Genomic DNA, 16424 nt, shown 5'->3' with positions numbered 1-16424 from the left:
GCAGTCTCTAACTCTAAACTCACCTCATCAAACTAAAGACAAAACATGAAATTGTCACAAAACTCTTTGCTCTTACCATACTCCACCCATATTACTAACTACCATAAGAAACGCACAACAGGAAATACAATGCAGATCGAAAACAGATACGTGTCTCTTACACGCTTAATGATTCCAGTTCCAGTTCGCCCTCCGGAATTCGGATGTGCTGTGCCCACCCTGCCTGAGGTCAGACACATCCTCCTTTTGCCTCTGGGCAAAAAGATTTGTCTAGATAAAGAAGAGCTTAAGCTTTGGATGTAATTGAATGAATCATTATAAATATTAAAAATATGCAAATCAGTTTCTACTGAAGTTGATAAATTAAAAATCTGCCACCAACCAGTGTGTTTTTATAGTTAAATTTGCTTTAAGAGGATTGATATATTTTTAAGAGTGCCAATTTGGAGTAAGATGAAAGTGGCAAAGAGATGGTTTATCACAACAAATAGTTTTAATCACCCATGAGTGACATGTTTTGAAAAGATTAAAATAATCTTTAAAATAAATGTATCCTTTATTGGGATAGTGAAATACAGTATCAGTTCATAGTTCGTAAGATGATTTTATTTTAAATTGCAATATTTAAAAAAAACTTTTACTAGTGTCCTGATTTCCAGAAGTCCCTGCTTAATTATGTACCCTCTTTGAAGGCCTCAAACTGAATGCAATGAGAAGCAACTCTTAATGATTTAAAATCAGCCAGAGCATGTGCACTGTATAGTAGCTCTAGCATGATGCTTTTAAAATTAATGGAAGAGAAGGGCAATCCTGAGTTGTATCTCTGTGTCAGTTATCGATCCATTTCACAGGCTCTGCCAGCTACCTCCCAAATTCTCAGCTCATGTCAGCTCTTACCTCTCCAATTCCCATGGCGTTGCGGTTAGCATGTCGCTATTACAGCTCAGGGCATCAGATTCCCGTGTCCCCGTAATGAGTCTCTGTATCTCCTTCCCGTGGATTACAGTACAGTATCTGGGTTTTACCCTGGTGCTCCAGTTTTCTCCCACAGTCCAGAGAAGCACTGGTTAGTAAGTCGATTGATCATAGTCAATTGTCCTGAGATCAGGTTGATGTTAAATCATCTAAGGCATCACAGCTCAAAGGGCTGGAAGGGCCATTTTGGGGGGTGGGAGGGGATGCGGTGGTGTGTGTGTGTGTGTGTGTGTGTGAGAGAGAGTGTGAATCAGGTTCATTATCACTGGCATGTGATGTAAAATTTGTTAACTTAGCAGCAGCAGTTCAATGCAATACATAATCTAGAAGAGAAAAAATAATTATAATAAATAAAATAGTAATAAATAAACAAGTAAATCAATTACGTATATTGAATAGATTTTTTTAAAACATGCAAAAACAGAAATACTGTATATTTTGTTAAAAAGTGAGGTAGTGTCCAAAGATTCAATGTTCATTTAGGAATCAGATGGCAGAGGGGAAGAAGCTGTTCCTGAATTGCTGAGTGTGTGCCTTCAGGCTTCTGTATCTCCTACCTGATGGTAACAGTGAGAAAAGGGCATGCCCCGGGTGCTGGAGGTCCTTAATAATGGACGTTGCCTTTCTGAGACACCGCTCCTTGAAGACATCCTAGGTACTTTGTAGGCTAGTGCCCAAGATGGAGCTGACTAGATTTACAATCTTCTGCAGCTTCTTTTGGTCCTATGCCCCTCCATACCAGACGGTGATGCAGCCTGTCAGAATACTCTCCATTTCTATAGTACACCTATAGAAATTTTTGAGTGTATTTGTTGACATGCCAAATCTCTTCAAACTCCTAATGAAGTATAGCCGCTGGCTGTCTTGCCTCCTTTATAACTACATCGATATGTTGGGATCAGGTTAGATCCTCAGAGATCTTGACACCCAGGAACTTGAAGGGTGTGAGAGTGAGAGAGATATTCAAACACTACCCGTTCTTGTTTTCGATCTTGCTTTTTCCCAAGGCACACTGTAGCTCATGCACTTTTCCTATGGGTGGCTAGTCAATCCCATGTCTTTCTGTCAATTGTTTCCACAATTTACCACTGGCTCCCTTGTCTCTGTCTGTATTTGTCCATTTTTTGACCTCGGCCCACCTTCTGCCCTCTTTCTTCAGCACAAATGTTAACTTCCTCATTATCCATGGTGTTCCCAGACCTTTATCTCCTGTTGCTGGTGATAACATCTGTGATCACCATGCAAGTTGTTGGTCAGACTTCAAAGCAAGCAAATCCATTCCATAGATGAGAGAATCAATACAGTTTAGAGACGCAATTTTATTTTGACCAAGACTGACCTAGAAATCACAATTTTGACATTCATGTCGGAATGTAAGAACTGGAAGTCATTTGATGTGTACTTAGAATGGAGATGAGGAGGAATTTCTTTAGCCTGAGGGTGGTGAATCTGTTGAATTTGTTGCCAAAGGTGGCTTTGGAGGCCAAGTCATTGGGTGTATTTAAGGCAGAGGTTGATAGATTCTTGATTAGTCAGGACGTAAAAGGTTATGGGGAGAAGGCAGGAGATTGGGGTTGAGAGGGGAATGGATCAATCATGATGACGTGGCGGTGCAGACTTGATGGGCCAAATGGCCTATTTCTGCTCCTATGTTTTACAGTCTTATGGTGTTATAGACTCCGTGAGCCTGGTTGAATCTTCACTTTGATCTCTGTCTCAACTTTCTTTCCTCACCTTTGTTCTGCATCAAACCTACAGTCATTGAATGTAATGAAGTGATTCCAAAGATCTCACAAGTATTTTACATCGTCATTTGTTAAGCAGGAATGGTTTCTGAGAGCATAGAATTCTTTCCTTTCTCTCCATTTCAGATGTCTGGTCTTCTGTAAGTCTACTGTCTGCTCTTGCCCTAAGCTAATTGGAGCTAGGTTATTAGGTGCTTAATGATGGCAGGTTAGGGGAAACTCCCTGCTTCATTACACCTGTGCCATTATCTCTGGATCTGCCCAATGGAAATGCAGCATGACCCTGTAGTGTAGATAATTAAATCTTCACTGCCAGTCAGCCAAGAGGCAAGAAGTATATTATAGTGCAATGATCTTTAAGTAGATGATGCCAGTGATGGGTGATAGAGTTTGATAGATTCAGCTGTAGAGTGTGATGCATTCAGTTTAACTATTCATACATTTATCCATTGTGTGTCCATTCCACTGTTGAATTTTTTCTGAGCCTTCTAGCAGAGATGTTTAAAACATAATATGGTATGCCTCTCTTCCTTATCTGGGGAGAGAATGTAATCTATGCAAATATATTTCAGGGATACCAGGATGCTCGTGATCGACTGGTGCACAGGTCGTCCAGTCAGGGGTCTATCAGCTCACCCAGCTACAGTCGTCACTGCTATACGCCTACAGTTACACGCTCCCCACAGCACTTTCACAGGCCTGGTGAGTAAAACAATCCGTCGTGGAGCTCTGAGTTCTGATCTTCAAACTCTGGCAGCCGGAGAGGTGTTCTGATGGAAAGAGACTACAAAATTAGTCATAATACTGATCAATTTGTTTTAATTGGCTGGCCATAAAAATCATAATGAGCTGCTGTTTTTTTACAGGTTGAATCACAATGAGGTTTAATATGTGGCATGTTTTGTGAAATTTGTTTCTGTGGCAGCAGTGCAATGCAGTACATAATAAAAACTATAAATTACAGTCAAAAGTGTGTGTGTAAAAAAGAGAAAAAGGTGGAAAATGAGGTTTTTTGAGAAAAATGAATTTTCTATGACTATGGGTGCAGGTTGATGGGATAAGCAGTTTAAATGTTTCAACACAGACTAGATGGGCCAAAGTGCCTGCTTCTGTTGTGGAGTTTTCTATGACTCTGCAAGTACTCATCTATTTTTTAGTATTACGCTGTTTCATTTCCAGAGTAGCATCAATGTAAACTGTGAATTGAATGTCGATGTGAAGATTTTTATATGTATATTATGGTGTCTAAACAAGGGTTTGACTGAGAGACCCTCGTCTCTGAGTCGGAAGGCTTTGGGTTTCACTGTCTGTCACTGCAGAGACCAAGATTGACCTTCTTATACTGTAGCACTGCACAATTGGGCAAACTTGCTTCGAATTGAATTGTCAAACCCAGCCTGTTCTGTTAAGTATGTTTAGAAAAAACAATCCAGTGTACTATTTTGAGGGAAAGCAATTAAACTTTGTGTCAATCATTATCAATATACAATATAAACCTCACAAAAGTATGTTGCTAATTACGAGAACTGGTTGTGTTCATATTGTTACTTCATTGGCTATGAAGCACATTGGGAAATCCTGGCAGGTGTCTGAAAGGCACTCTGTAAAGATTCATTTATTATCAGTGAATGTATACAGTATACAACCTAAAATTCGTACTCTACACAGATATTCACAATCAAGAAACCTCAAAGAATGAATGATAGAAACATCAAAGACTCCTTTCCTACCCTTCACACAAACAGCAGCAAAAACATTAACCGTCTCCCCTCCCCCTCCATTCATGCCAGCAAAAGCACTGAGTCTTCCCCCTCCCACCATGCAAACAACAGCAAAAGCCCCCCCCCCACCGCCCCAAAGAGACATCGATGCAGAGACCATCAAAACTATAGTCCACAACCCAGCAATTCGGTATATCAGACAGTCTCTCTCGGACAATAGTACCATCGAGGGAGAGAGCGGTCGCTCCTGCAACGACAAGTAAGGGAAATTAGCAACTCACTGTTCCGATGCTACTATTGTCCAACACCCCCCCCCCCGCCCCTCACTCTCTGCAGATTTAGCATATGATTTTAGCGGTTTTGTTTCCATTTTGTCTTCTGCTAAAATCTTTCTCAGTGTTTTCTCAACACGGGAGGCTTGCTTTTGATTTAGATAAATCTCAGTAATGTAAAAGTAATGTTTAATTATTTGGCACCTTCCCAACATTTCAGCATCCAAAGGCATTCATTTCATTCAGGCTGGAATCCCTGACTCCTGTATAATTTATTGTTCGATGAGCATTCCAGAGAAAACCAAGGGTGTTGTTTCAGCACAAAATTTTACTTTTGAATGAGCTGTCGATGAGTAGTTAACGTGGCTGTACATGATTATTGTAAATGTCTGAATTGTGAACATGCATGGGTCTAGGAACAGATGAGACATTTTAGCTGCAGTACCCTCACTAATCTACATTAACTGAGGTCCTCAGGGTTTAATCAGAACATTTCAAAGAGGACAACTTTCCTGATAGACTGAAAGAGGTCAGTAGCGTGAATCAGGCCAAAAGTTTAGTCAAAACATCTTTTTTAGCTCAATATTGGCATAAATTCCTGCTCCAGACACCTTGCTCCCTTTCATCCGCCCGCATAATCTCCCACGTGACCCTCACAAACTCTTTCCTCATTGTTTGCCTCGTAGACAGTGCTGACCACCTGTTCCTCCCCAGATATAAATCTATACCCTCACTCATCCCAGTCAAGGTTAGTCATGGACTGAGAGCCCTTAAATGAGCTCACAGTGTTGATCAGCCTGTGACCCTGAAACTTAATCCAGAACTCTTGCTTCCCAGACAATGAAAAATCATTTCCTGTGTTTTTATACCTCGAGGATTCTTGAAAACCAAATACAAAAACTTTTGGAATACAATTTATTGTTACTTTACGAATGCTATCATAATGTCCAGCTTTGATAGACTTTCTCTGGAGAAATTTCCATTGCTGAAGCAGCTGGATTTTCTCAGATATCCAAAGTGGAATTGGCCCCAGATTTGTCTCTCACATTAAGTCATAGAGCACGGAGGTAGGCCCTTCATGCCATATGGTTAATGCTGACCAGGATCCCCATCAAAGCTAATCCCATTTGTCCACATTTGGTCCATATCCCTCTAAATCTTTCCTATCCATGAACCTTTGAGGTGCTTTTTGAATGCGTCTGCTATACCTGCCTCAACCACTTCCTCTGGCAGCTCATTCCAGATCTGGACTACCCACCAGTTGAAAGCATTGTCCCTCAGGTCCCAACTAAATCTTTCTCCTCTCACCTTGGGGTGCCACAGTCGTGTAGTGGTTAGCAGAACGGTTTACAGTACAGGTGACCAGGGTTCAATTCCCACCGCTACCTGAAAGGAGTTTGTTCGTTTTCCCTGTGACTGCGTGGGTTTCTTCCAGGTGCTCCGGATTCCTTTCACAGTCCAAAGACGTACCAATTGGTGGACTGATAGGTCCTTGTGAATTGTCCTGTGATTTGGCTGGAATTAAATCAGGGGATTGCTGGGCGGAGCAGCTTGAAGGGCCAGAGGGGCCTATTCCATGCTGTATGTCAATATATAAATAAAATTCATCCCATGACCTCTAATCCACATTTTAACATTGTTTTGCTTCTTTCTCCTCTTTCTTTTTCTCTTGGATTTCATGTCTCTACCAATTTAAACGTACTCCCTTGACCCTCATTCCACAAGTGTAATTTTAGATATTCACCAGCCTTCACTCAGCACCACAAATTGTGTTATGCATGGTTTCCCGGTCTCCACGCTATCACAGACCTTCAGCTCCATCCCTCTTTCTCTGCAACAAAATCTTGTTTCACTCTGACAACTGCCGGTTCAGATGAAGTTCATCGATCTGGAACTTTGTGCTGGGTCACCCTGATTTCTGCCTGGTCGTTCTGGGGGAGCTGCAGTGAGCGTGTTGGAGTATCCCAGACATTGCTGGTCACGTATCGCTGTCTGGTGGTACAGAAAGGCTGGAAGCAGATGCAGGCACAATGAGCCCAGTGTTGTTCCTTGTCAGACTGAGGTGATGGTCAGGTATCCATAATATTGTCCTCAGCATGGACTAGCTTTAGTTGACATATCAGCCATTTGAATAGGGTTGTTGATTTTTCCTAAAAATAAGAACTGGAATGAACTATTCAGTTTGATTAGCCTATTCCATGAGGGATTTCATGACTCTGGAAGTAAGAGGTAAGACCCTCAAGCTTGACTCAATATCCCAAAAAGGTCCATGGCCGTTCTAATCATGGCTTTAGTTAGTTACTGCCATTATGCCACTGGCATTTAGGGCAGTAATGAAAGTCCTCCATCTTTGTCTGTCCACGTCGTCTCACTCAGATGTAGAAGGATTCTTCATGGCTGTTTCTGTGACAATTTGCTTTACCAGTCAGGGTTGTTAACCCTGAGCTGAGCCCCCAAACCTGGAGGACTGGTGGACCACTCTTAATCTGGCCTCTACCTTTTGACCTGTTTGGCGTGGGTGACCCTACCAGGAGCCAAAGCATAAAGTCTTGACTCCAGCCAACATAGCTATCTGGGTCATTGAGACACTTAACCCTCCAAACCCTACGACAAGGTTGTAGTCCTTTTGGAGGAATCATGGTCTTAAACTCAACCTAATTTTCCTGTTACTGTACTGTTGGGTTCCAATTTGTTGTCAGCAGAATAACTAACTAAAAAGTTTCCTAAAACTAACTGGAATCCCGAAGAAGGATCTCAGCCTGAAATGGTGGCTGTTCATTCATTTCCATCGATGCTGCCTGACCTGCTGAGTTCCTCCAGCATTTTGTGTATGTTGCTTTGGATTTCCAGCATCTGCAGAATTTCTTGTGTTTATAATTAGTTTTCCAATGTTTTTCTCTTTACTTTCTGAAATAAACTGTTGCACTTGCTACCATCTGATGTACCTGAACTTTTCCAGAAGTCTGGAGATTTTGAAAGATGGTCACTATGTTGAATATGTTGAGATGCAACTAGTGTGGTAGTGCAGTGGGTCGTACTTGCCGCTCTCACTTTCAGCTTCCACTGCTGGCTAGCAATCTCGTGAAAAGGCGAGCTGAATGTGTAAGTCCCTCCATTCCAGTGCATAGCTTCTCCAAAAGCAAGCCTCATGTAGTGTCTCCTCACCGACAGCACATGGAAATTGAACTCTTTTCGGACTCAGTCTGAGCTACAGAGGACGGGGAGGATGTCTGGCCCCTGCACACGTAGTTGCAGGCCCACCCATGTGTGGACATGCCCTGGTGCTCGTGAACCAGATCCCCAGCAATGGGTAAATAGCCCCAGTGCCCTGTGGACAGCCTCAGGAGAGACGAAGGCTACGGGAGTAAACCCAGACAGAAGATCTGGAGCGGAGCCCCTATAGTGGCCAAACATCATTGAACATTCTTCCGGCAGCTCTTGCAGCCAAGCTGATGCCAAACATATATTGCTTCATATGCTTTCCTTTGGACTACACTCGTGAGGCTGAGAGGGGAATCTTAACAACTGGGCATCTCAGGATCTCCATACTTTCTGCCCAGGCTTGTGATAATTCTGATCATCACCCATTGTCCTCCGAGACAGACGGATGCTGCCAGCCACCACTAATGCATTGGCTGTCTGTGCAGTCATCTGTTTTACAAATTCTGAGCTCTAATATTCAGGTACTGGAACTCCTCATCAAATTCTTTATTAAATTTGCAACATTTCAATTTGATCATTTGTACCTAAGGAATTTAGCTTGTAATCATGGCATGATGTATCTTCCATTGGTTTAATAGGAGTGTGTATGCATCACTTAAACAGTGCACATCTTCTTAGAGTTTTAGTATTTATTGTAGCATTCACCAACTTTAATAATGGATGCTTCAATATTTAGCTCAGAGAGCAAAAATAGGTCCAGAAGCCACACTCAGGTTGGAGGAACAACACGTTATATTCCGTCTGGGTAGCCTACAACCTGATGGCATGAACATTGACTTCTCTAACTTCTGTTAATGCCCCTCCTCCCCCTCGTACCCCATCCGTAATTTATTATATATATATTCTTTTTCTCTCTCTCCTTTTTCTCCCTCTGTCGCTCTCACTATACCCCTTGCCCATCCTCTGGGCTTCCCCCCTCCCCCTTTTCTTTCCCCCTTGGCCTCCTGTCCCATGATCCTCTCATATCCCTTTTGCCAATCAGCTGTCCAGCTCTTGGCTCCATCCCTCCCCCTCCTGTCTTCTCCTATCATTTCGGATCTCCCCCTCCCCCTCCCACTTTCAAATCTCTTGCTAGCTCTTCTTTCAGTTAGTCTTGACGAAGGGTCTCGGCCTGAAACGTCGACTGTACCTCTTCCTAGAGATGCTGCCTGGCCTGCTGCGTTCACTAGCAACTTTTATGTGTGTTTCCAGAATAACTTGTAAGAATGTGCACTCTTGATCTCTTTGCTTGATCCAGTTAAGCAAATGAAATGTTTAAATGTCTTCACTCATTACATTTTCATTTCACTCAGATTTTTTTCATTTAAAACCTGGCTGCTCCCACACTTCACAATCCATGTAAATTATTTAATTAAATCACATCTTAAATTCATCCATTCCAGAAGGAGAATTATGTGACCTGCATCAGGCTGGTCCAATTCTTTAATTGCCACAATAAATGGAAAAAAGATCAGCCTTAGTTTTGCGAATAATTGACTCTAATCACAGTCACATTGATGTAGAAAACCATATGATTTTCTGTACAAGCCAAATTTTAGTTAAAGATATTTATCATTAACAATGCAACATGTCAGCCACAATTTTCACAGTTAGGGCAAAGGAGCAACAAAATGACTTTAATTGTTGTTCATATTTCAATATACTGCAGCTGAATATAGATCTTTTTTATCTCCATAATGATTGATGTTGGCGGATTCCAACATATTTTACATCATCGTTTCCCAATTCCCTACAAATTTAAATCAAAACCAAGCTTAGGTGGCAAGGTAGAGATACATCTCTACCAAAGGAGGTGTAAGGTGCTCCTTCCCTCCGCTAGCCTGCAGGTCACCCTTGGGCAAGGTGTAGCACCTGCTTAGCCCCCCTTCCCCCAATCAGGGTCATGGGAGAAGGTGGTGCACATCACAAGTCCTAGTTATGCAACCACTGACACCAGGCAGACAATCTCTGAAGAGAATTGATAATGGCTGGGGTCACCCATCTTGTAAAGACACTGCCCGGAAGAAGGCAAATCACTTCTGTGGAAACATTCGCCAAGCGCAATTGTGGTCAAGACCATGATCACCCACGTCATACGACACAGCACATAACGAATGAATGAATAGCCTAACTGTAGATTTTAGTGGGCTCCAGTTCAATCATCAGGCCATGCTCTAATCTTTTTAAAGTATCGTCTTCTCGATGTGTTTAAATGTATTGTGTTATATAATTTAGACAGTATAATTTATAGCAGGCATACAGTTATCATAGTTCCCATACTATTAAACATCCAACAATTGATTTCTTTCATTTTACTGTCTGTGAGATGTATTTTGTTTCTTTTTAGTCAGCATAAAACCATAACAATTCTATCAGGTAAAATATTAACGTATAGGGCAATTTTAATTATCTTTGTTTATTTATGACTTAAAATAGAAGCCACCCATGGGAAATGTAGCCATCACCTGAAGGAGATTTAATTTCACTTCTGACCTGGAAAATAAGTCTTTCTTTTTTTCATCAAGTATATTTAATTTGTTATGCTTTCCCAACATTTTTTTTTGCTTTAATGCGTGTCATCCTGACCAAATTGATTATAGTAAGAGAATCTGAAGCTTCTCTTACAACAGACCTTACAACAAGAATGAATGAATTTGCTTCTTACATGGGAAACTAAAGTTCTGAAAGGAATTGTCAAATTGCTACTGCAATGTTCTCTCTTTTTTCATTCCTCATTCAGGATCCTCACGTACTGCTTCTCTTCACCTGCCCATCACCTCTCCCTGGCTCCTCTCCACCTTCCCTTTCTCTCCTGGTCCATTTCTTTTCCTATCAGATTCCTTCTTCTTCAACCCTTTACTTCTTTCATCTACCACTTCCCAACTTCTTACAACACCCCCCTCTCTCACCCACCCACCTTTCCCCCCCAACTCATTTCACTTATCACCTTCTAGCTTATACTCCATCCCTCCCCGTCACCTTGTTAATGTGGCTTGTCCCCTTCTTTCCCAGTCCTGATGAAAGGTCTTGGCCCAAAATGCCGACTCTTCATTCCTCTCCATAGATGCTGCCTGACCTCCTGAGTTCCTTGTGTGCATTGTTCATTATATCTCCACCCTGCATACCACTGTCCAAAGAAAGACAAGAACATGGAAGCATTGAAGCCGAAGGAGGTCATTGGGACTATTGTGCATGCTCCTTCATAGCCGTTCATCTGCCGCTGTGCCTCTTTCTTGCAAATCTTTAAAATCAAAAAATCTATCCCTACCCCATATAGCTATAGAAGTGATTCATTGATAGCGTTAAAATTTGAAAATCTGTCCCTATCCCAGAGAGTCATAGAAGTGTTTCACTGAATATGTTAAATGTGCAGATAAACTAATTCTCTGACCTGCTGGTGTCTGAAGATGAGAGGGAACAGAACTGTAGGTTAATTGGTCATTGTAAATTGTCCAGTGATGGGATTGGGTGGAAGTGGCAGTTGCTGGGCAGTGTGTCTCAAAGGGTCTTTTCTGCACTGTGTCTCAATAAATCAATAAAATACAACAGGATGTTCAATTATAGACTTAATGTCGATACATATAGATCCAGTAAGGAGTAATGTTGATCTTATTACTATTACTAGGTACAAATGCATTTCACATGCAATATATAAATAGACATCCCCTGAAGGGATGTTTTGATTGCCTGACATTTGACTCTACTCATGAAACCAATAACAAGGCATCAATTTCAGCTCCCAGAGCCCATTATAAGTTTTGAACTTTAATGATTGTATTAGACATTCGTAATCAGGATGCTGTCCACAGTTACCCAATCTGCAAGTAAAGCAAGTTTAATTTTGTTCTCAGTATCAAAAGTTGAATTAATGGTGTTATAGGTAAGGAAAGAATAAATATTTCAACATTCTTTTGCCCTCATCCCAGAACTCATTCCACAGAATGTGTTTGTGAAATAAAATGAGCTACACTTTCATTTCCTAAATGCAGTGATCTGGCATTTTCTAATCTTGTTTATTTGCATTTCAATTTTTATTTTGCAGCTTTTCCATTTTACATAGGTATGTCATGTTCAGAATTTTAAGCTCAATTTGTGGCACAAGTAAACACAGAAAATATAACAAATGTGTTTTGTGATATCTTTGCATGGCATGGATGCTGCTATTTATTGAGACCAGTTCTTCAAAGACAAGCATGCTAACAAAATTATTATGCAATGTGTGTTGGCTTGAAGGTGTAACTTCCACATATTGGAGTGTTCTCCTAATCAATTTTGAACAAAGAAGGGAGCGTGAATTTTACTGGAGTGCCACAGAAATGCAGGAATGATTTGAGATGCTTCTTACTTGCGCAGTTAATTCACTTGCTGCTGAAAACCTCATTCTTGCTAGCCAGCAGTAATGGAACACCTCATTTTAAAATTCACATCCTTGCTTTCAGCCTCCCACTCCCCCCTCCCCTCTCCCATATATGCGTCACTTCCCCCGATCCTACAACTTCCATAGTCCTCCAGTTCGGATCCTTTGTGCGACTTGGAATGTCATTGCTTTGCCAGTACCTGCATTCCTTTTGCAATATCCTCCCTATAACCTCTGCTTTTTTAACCTAAACTTTCTCCTTTAAAATCCTTGACCATACTTTGGCTCATTGTCCTTAATATCCCCTTGACTCAGTTGGAATTTTACTCACTCGCACTCACGTGATGCACCTTGGTTGTTTGGGTATGTGGAAAGCACTATACTTGAATATTAAGTTCTTCTCCACGCCTTCTTTGGCGCATCAGGTGGTAACCTTGCCATTTCTCTAGCATTTGTCTGTTTTACGAGGCCAAGTCGCTAGCTCGATGCTCACCCCAGCACCAATGGGAAGTATGTAAGCAGCTGGCCGGATTTGAACCTGGGACTTCTTATTCTGGAGTCTGGGTGCGGATACCACTGCACCACTGGCAGAGACAACTTGAATATTAGAGATTTTTTAATTCCACGCCAACTTGGACGAGTGACAAGGCTGCACTCCTAGCTTTGCCTCTGTCAAGTACTACGTTTGTAGGAGCATTCTGAAGGATATCGCCACCAACTCAATGATGCAAAGACCAGTAAGACCAACTTTCCTCATCAAGCTCACGTACCTGTGGACAGGCAGGCACTGTGCTTGCTGGAGCAAAATTCTGCTACATCTGAGCCATTGTCACTAAAGGTGGTATAATATTGTGCCTAAAATACAGAATCTGTGGTAATTATTCAGCTTTCAATGACTCTTAAAGCAAACTCTCTTAAATGATCTTTCAGTTGGCGTCAATTGGATAATTGATGTTATTTTGTTAAGTAATGATGTTGATCAACTATATGATTCAGGAACTGTCAATTCTGTTTTTTTTATTATTATCAGTTATGTTGTGTATAATCAAGATTGTGAAACAAGTGCAGATTTAGTTAACAAAATGTTTTAAAAATGGCAGATGCTGGAAATCCATAACTAAAACAGAAAATCTTGGAAATTCTCAGGTTAGACATCAAAACTAGCAAAGGTTCTTCAACCCGAGGCGATGGCCCTGTTTCTCTGGATGTTGCCTGTCCTGCTGTGTGTTTACTGCATTTACTGATCATTGCAAGTTTCTTTCAAAGGTCCTGTAATGTTTCCTGTGCAATGAGCAGTAGCTGTTATTTTTCGTGAGGTTTATACAGCACAACTAAATGAGACCTTTCACAAAAGTAACATCTTGATGTTCATGAAAGGGTTGACGCAGGGGTTTCCAACCTTTTTTTATGCCATGGGCCCCTATTGGTAAGTGAGGAGTCCATTGGCCCCAGGTTGGAAACTCCTGGATTAAAGTACGTGCAGTTTACTATCTGCATTAAGTGACTTTTATGTGGGATGGAAACCATTACTCACCATCTTTTGTTTCTTTTGCTTTCTTAAATTATGTTCACAACTAAACTAAAAGTTATTGTTTTGTAAAATTAATCTAAAATTGTTCAGGTGTGTTAAAATATTTGTACTTGAGAGTCAAGTTTGTTCTTCATTTGAATCAAAATTTAGTAATTTATTATTTGGTCAAAGTATTTTTTCATTATCTTAGTATGAATGAGTTCGTTAAGCTAACCCAATATCGTGTAAGTTGCAACACTATAAAGTAATTTTTGAATTGATTTTGCTTTTACGTTATTACTGATCCATTTTTGTTGTATTAGATTTTAAGAAGCTGTGCCATTCTCATTAATTTTTACTCTTCTTATTGGAGGCACTGAGCCATCCAGTGGTCGGAGCTCCCCTCTCCCTATGCGGCCAGACAGCAGGCCTCTAACACCATCTTATGTTCAGACCCCTAAACATTTCCATCTTCCAGGTAGGAGTTTAACCACAATGGTCAGTGTTGTAGTCTAGGCTGTAGCCGTGTCTCTATTTCTATGTCCTGTCTACATTTTTCCTCACAGATTCTTTGGATTAGTTTTTCAGTCTATGAATTCACCTGGCATAAAGTTATTCTGAAGCAGTCCTATGCAGGAAATCGATATTACAGGCATCTTTAGAACATGTGGGTTGCTTAGAGATTGCTTGAGTGTTTTTGCATTGCTCATAAATGCCAAAAGTACATTGGCATCTATCAGAATTCACACCCATTCAGTTTGATCAGGGCATTCCTTCAGTGGACAAGGGGGAAAAAACATGGGGTAGAAATTTGTTGTTAGCCACTGGTGAGAATGGAACCAGAACAGTATGGTTGTTCTGCACAATGGGCTTTGCTTCCAAAATTTGGTTCTATTCAAGTCACTAAAGAGAAATTTCAGAAGCAGAATGTGCTATCACATTGTCATTTATCACCACAATGAAGGAAGGACTTCTCCCCAACAGACTCTTATAAATGGAAACGCAATTAATTGCTATATAATGTGTGGGAAATAATTGCTAGTCCTGAAGATTATTCAGCAACGAACATTAAAAGTCAAACTACACTTCTTATCCATCCTTGATCTTTGTTTTGAATATGACAAATACAATCTCTGTACTGCAGACAGAGCCACTAAGGCATGAGGATTACTCAAGCTTAGTATTAAACTTCTTGGTAGTTTATTGATGCTGTAATGAACTACCAAACTGAACAAATTTAAATCCATCTAAAACTGCTCTTAAGATTACAACCTTGATCTTCTGAAGGACCAGTTCTTCTCTTGGCCTCAGGAGAATGATGTGTTGCCCTGGTGCTTCTAATGGACTATAGTGGGATTACATCAAAACCTGTGCACAGCAAAGCTGAAAAGTGAATTAAAATTGTCGAATGAAAAGATGATAACGATGGTGTAATGTTCCACAAGCATTTGTTTTAATGTTTTGTTCCCAGTACAGCCCACTTGTACATCACCTTTAGAAACTGCAACTCAAAAACTGAGACACAAAATTCAAATTGACAAGCTTCCTTCATGTAAATATGCACAGAACTGGTTAATCAGCAGGATGAAAGCACAATAAAGAATCTTGTGGCATCATTTCAGATCTCTGCCAGAACACAGCGTTGTCCATGTTTCATGTTTATATGCTATATCAACAACAGTAAGCCTTTGATCTTTCATGACTCAGTGCGCTGCTTCAGGCATTTTATTATTGCAGTACATTACTCATGATCAGGTCCTGGAGACTTACCTTAATAAGCGGAGATGAATAATCCAGAATCATTGGTTTGCCTGCGTCAGTTCTTGGGCTGGAAGATTTATGAACAACCTATTATCTACTTATCTGCTTCCACTCAGTCATTTTCTTTGCTTACTCTAAATTATAAATGCCATTATTTTATTTTATTGAGATAAAGCGCAGATGAGGCCTTTGCAGCCCTTTGAACTGTGCTACCCAGCGACCCCCAATTTAACCCTAGCCTAATCACATAATAATTTACAATGATTAAGTAACCTGCCAATTTTGGATTATGGAAGGAAGCAGGAGCACCCAGAGAAAACCTACATGGTCACAGGGAGAACGTAGAAACTTCTTACAGACAGGGGCAGGAACTTAACCTGGGTCACTGGTACTGTGAAGCACTGTGCTAACCACCATGCCACCATACTCCACGGTATCGAGATATCAAATTATTAATTAATTAAGTGATAGGCTAATCTGAAACAGACTTCAAATAAATCTCCTTCTCACTCAACTCATTGTTCTATTAATTTTGTCCCTGTCCAATGGCAGTCGAGTAACATTACTGACCTTACACAACGATAAATTTGTCTGGCTGCATACTGGTTTAATACTATTTGCACTGTGGCTAAATTTGAGTATACCTTGTACTACTCTGTGTCTCTATTATCTTACTCCATCTGCCTTGTAACATACAAAACATTCGTTGCATTTTAAATTATAATTTTTCCTACTTAATAAATATCTGAATTTCTTACTATTAATTTCATTACTTTTCTGATAGGAACCTGTGAGCTTATCTTAAACTTGGGTTAGTCGAAGGAAGAAACAACATAGGAATGGAACCTTTAGCCCACCAACCATTAAACATTTATTTTTAAT

At 40.6% G+C, this 16424-nt stretch overlaps 1 protein-coding gene across 9 annotated transcripts in view; it reads left to right on the top strand.

The window, feature by feature from the left end:
- Positions 1-16424, top strand: part of ablim1b (actin binding LIM protein 1b) — a 406574-nt gene that overhangs the window by 367744 nt on the left and 22406 nt on the right. For 6 of the 9 annotated variants that reach the window (XM_063072018.1, XM_063072020.1, XM_063072015.1 and 3 more), the window contains 3 exons: positions 3293-3422; positions 11957-11974; positions 14155-14259. In XM_063072018.1, coding sequence (XP_062928088.1) covers positions 3293-3422; positions 11957-11974; positions 14155-14259 — 253 coding nt within the window. The remainder of the gene's footprint in view (positions 1-3292; positions 3423-11956; positions 11975-14154; positions 14260-16424) is intronic. The other 3 variants (XM_063072017.1, XM_063072013.1, XM_063072019.1) reach the window with 2 other exon arrangements.

This window comes from Mobula hypostoma, chromosome 19 (genome assembly GCF_963921235.1).
Source record: "Mobula hypostoma chromosome 19, sMobHyp1.1, whole genome shotgun sequence".
Taxonomy (NCBI): domain Eukaryota; kingdom Metazoa; phylum Chordata; class Chondrichthyes; order Myliobatiformes; family Myliobatidae; genus Mobula; species Mobula hypostoma.
Note: the sequence above shows the minus strand (reverse complement) of the source record. Positions and strands in the feature narration are given on the sequence as shown.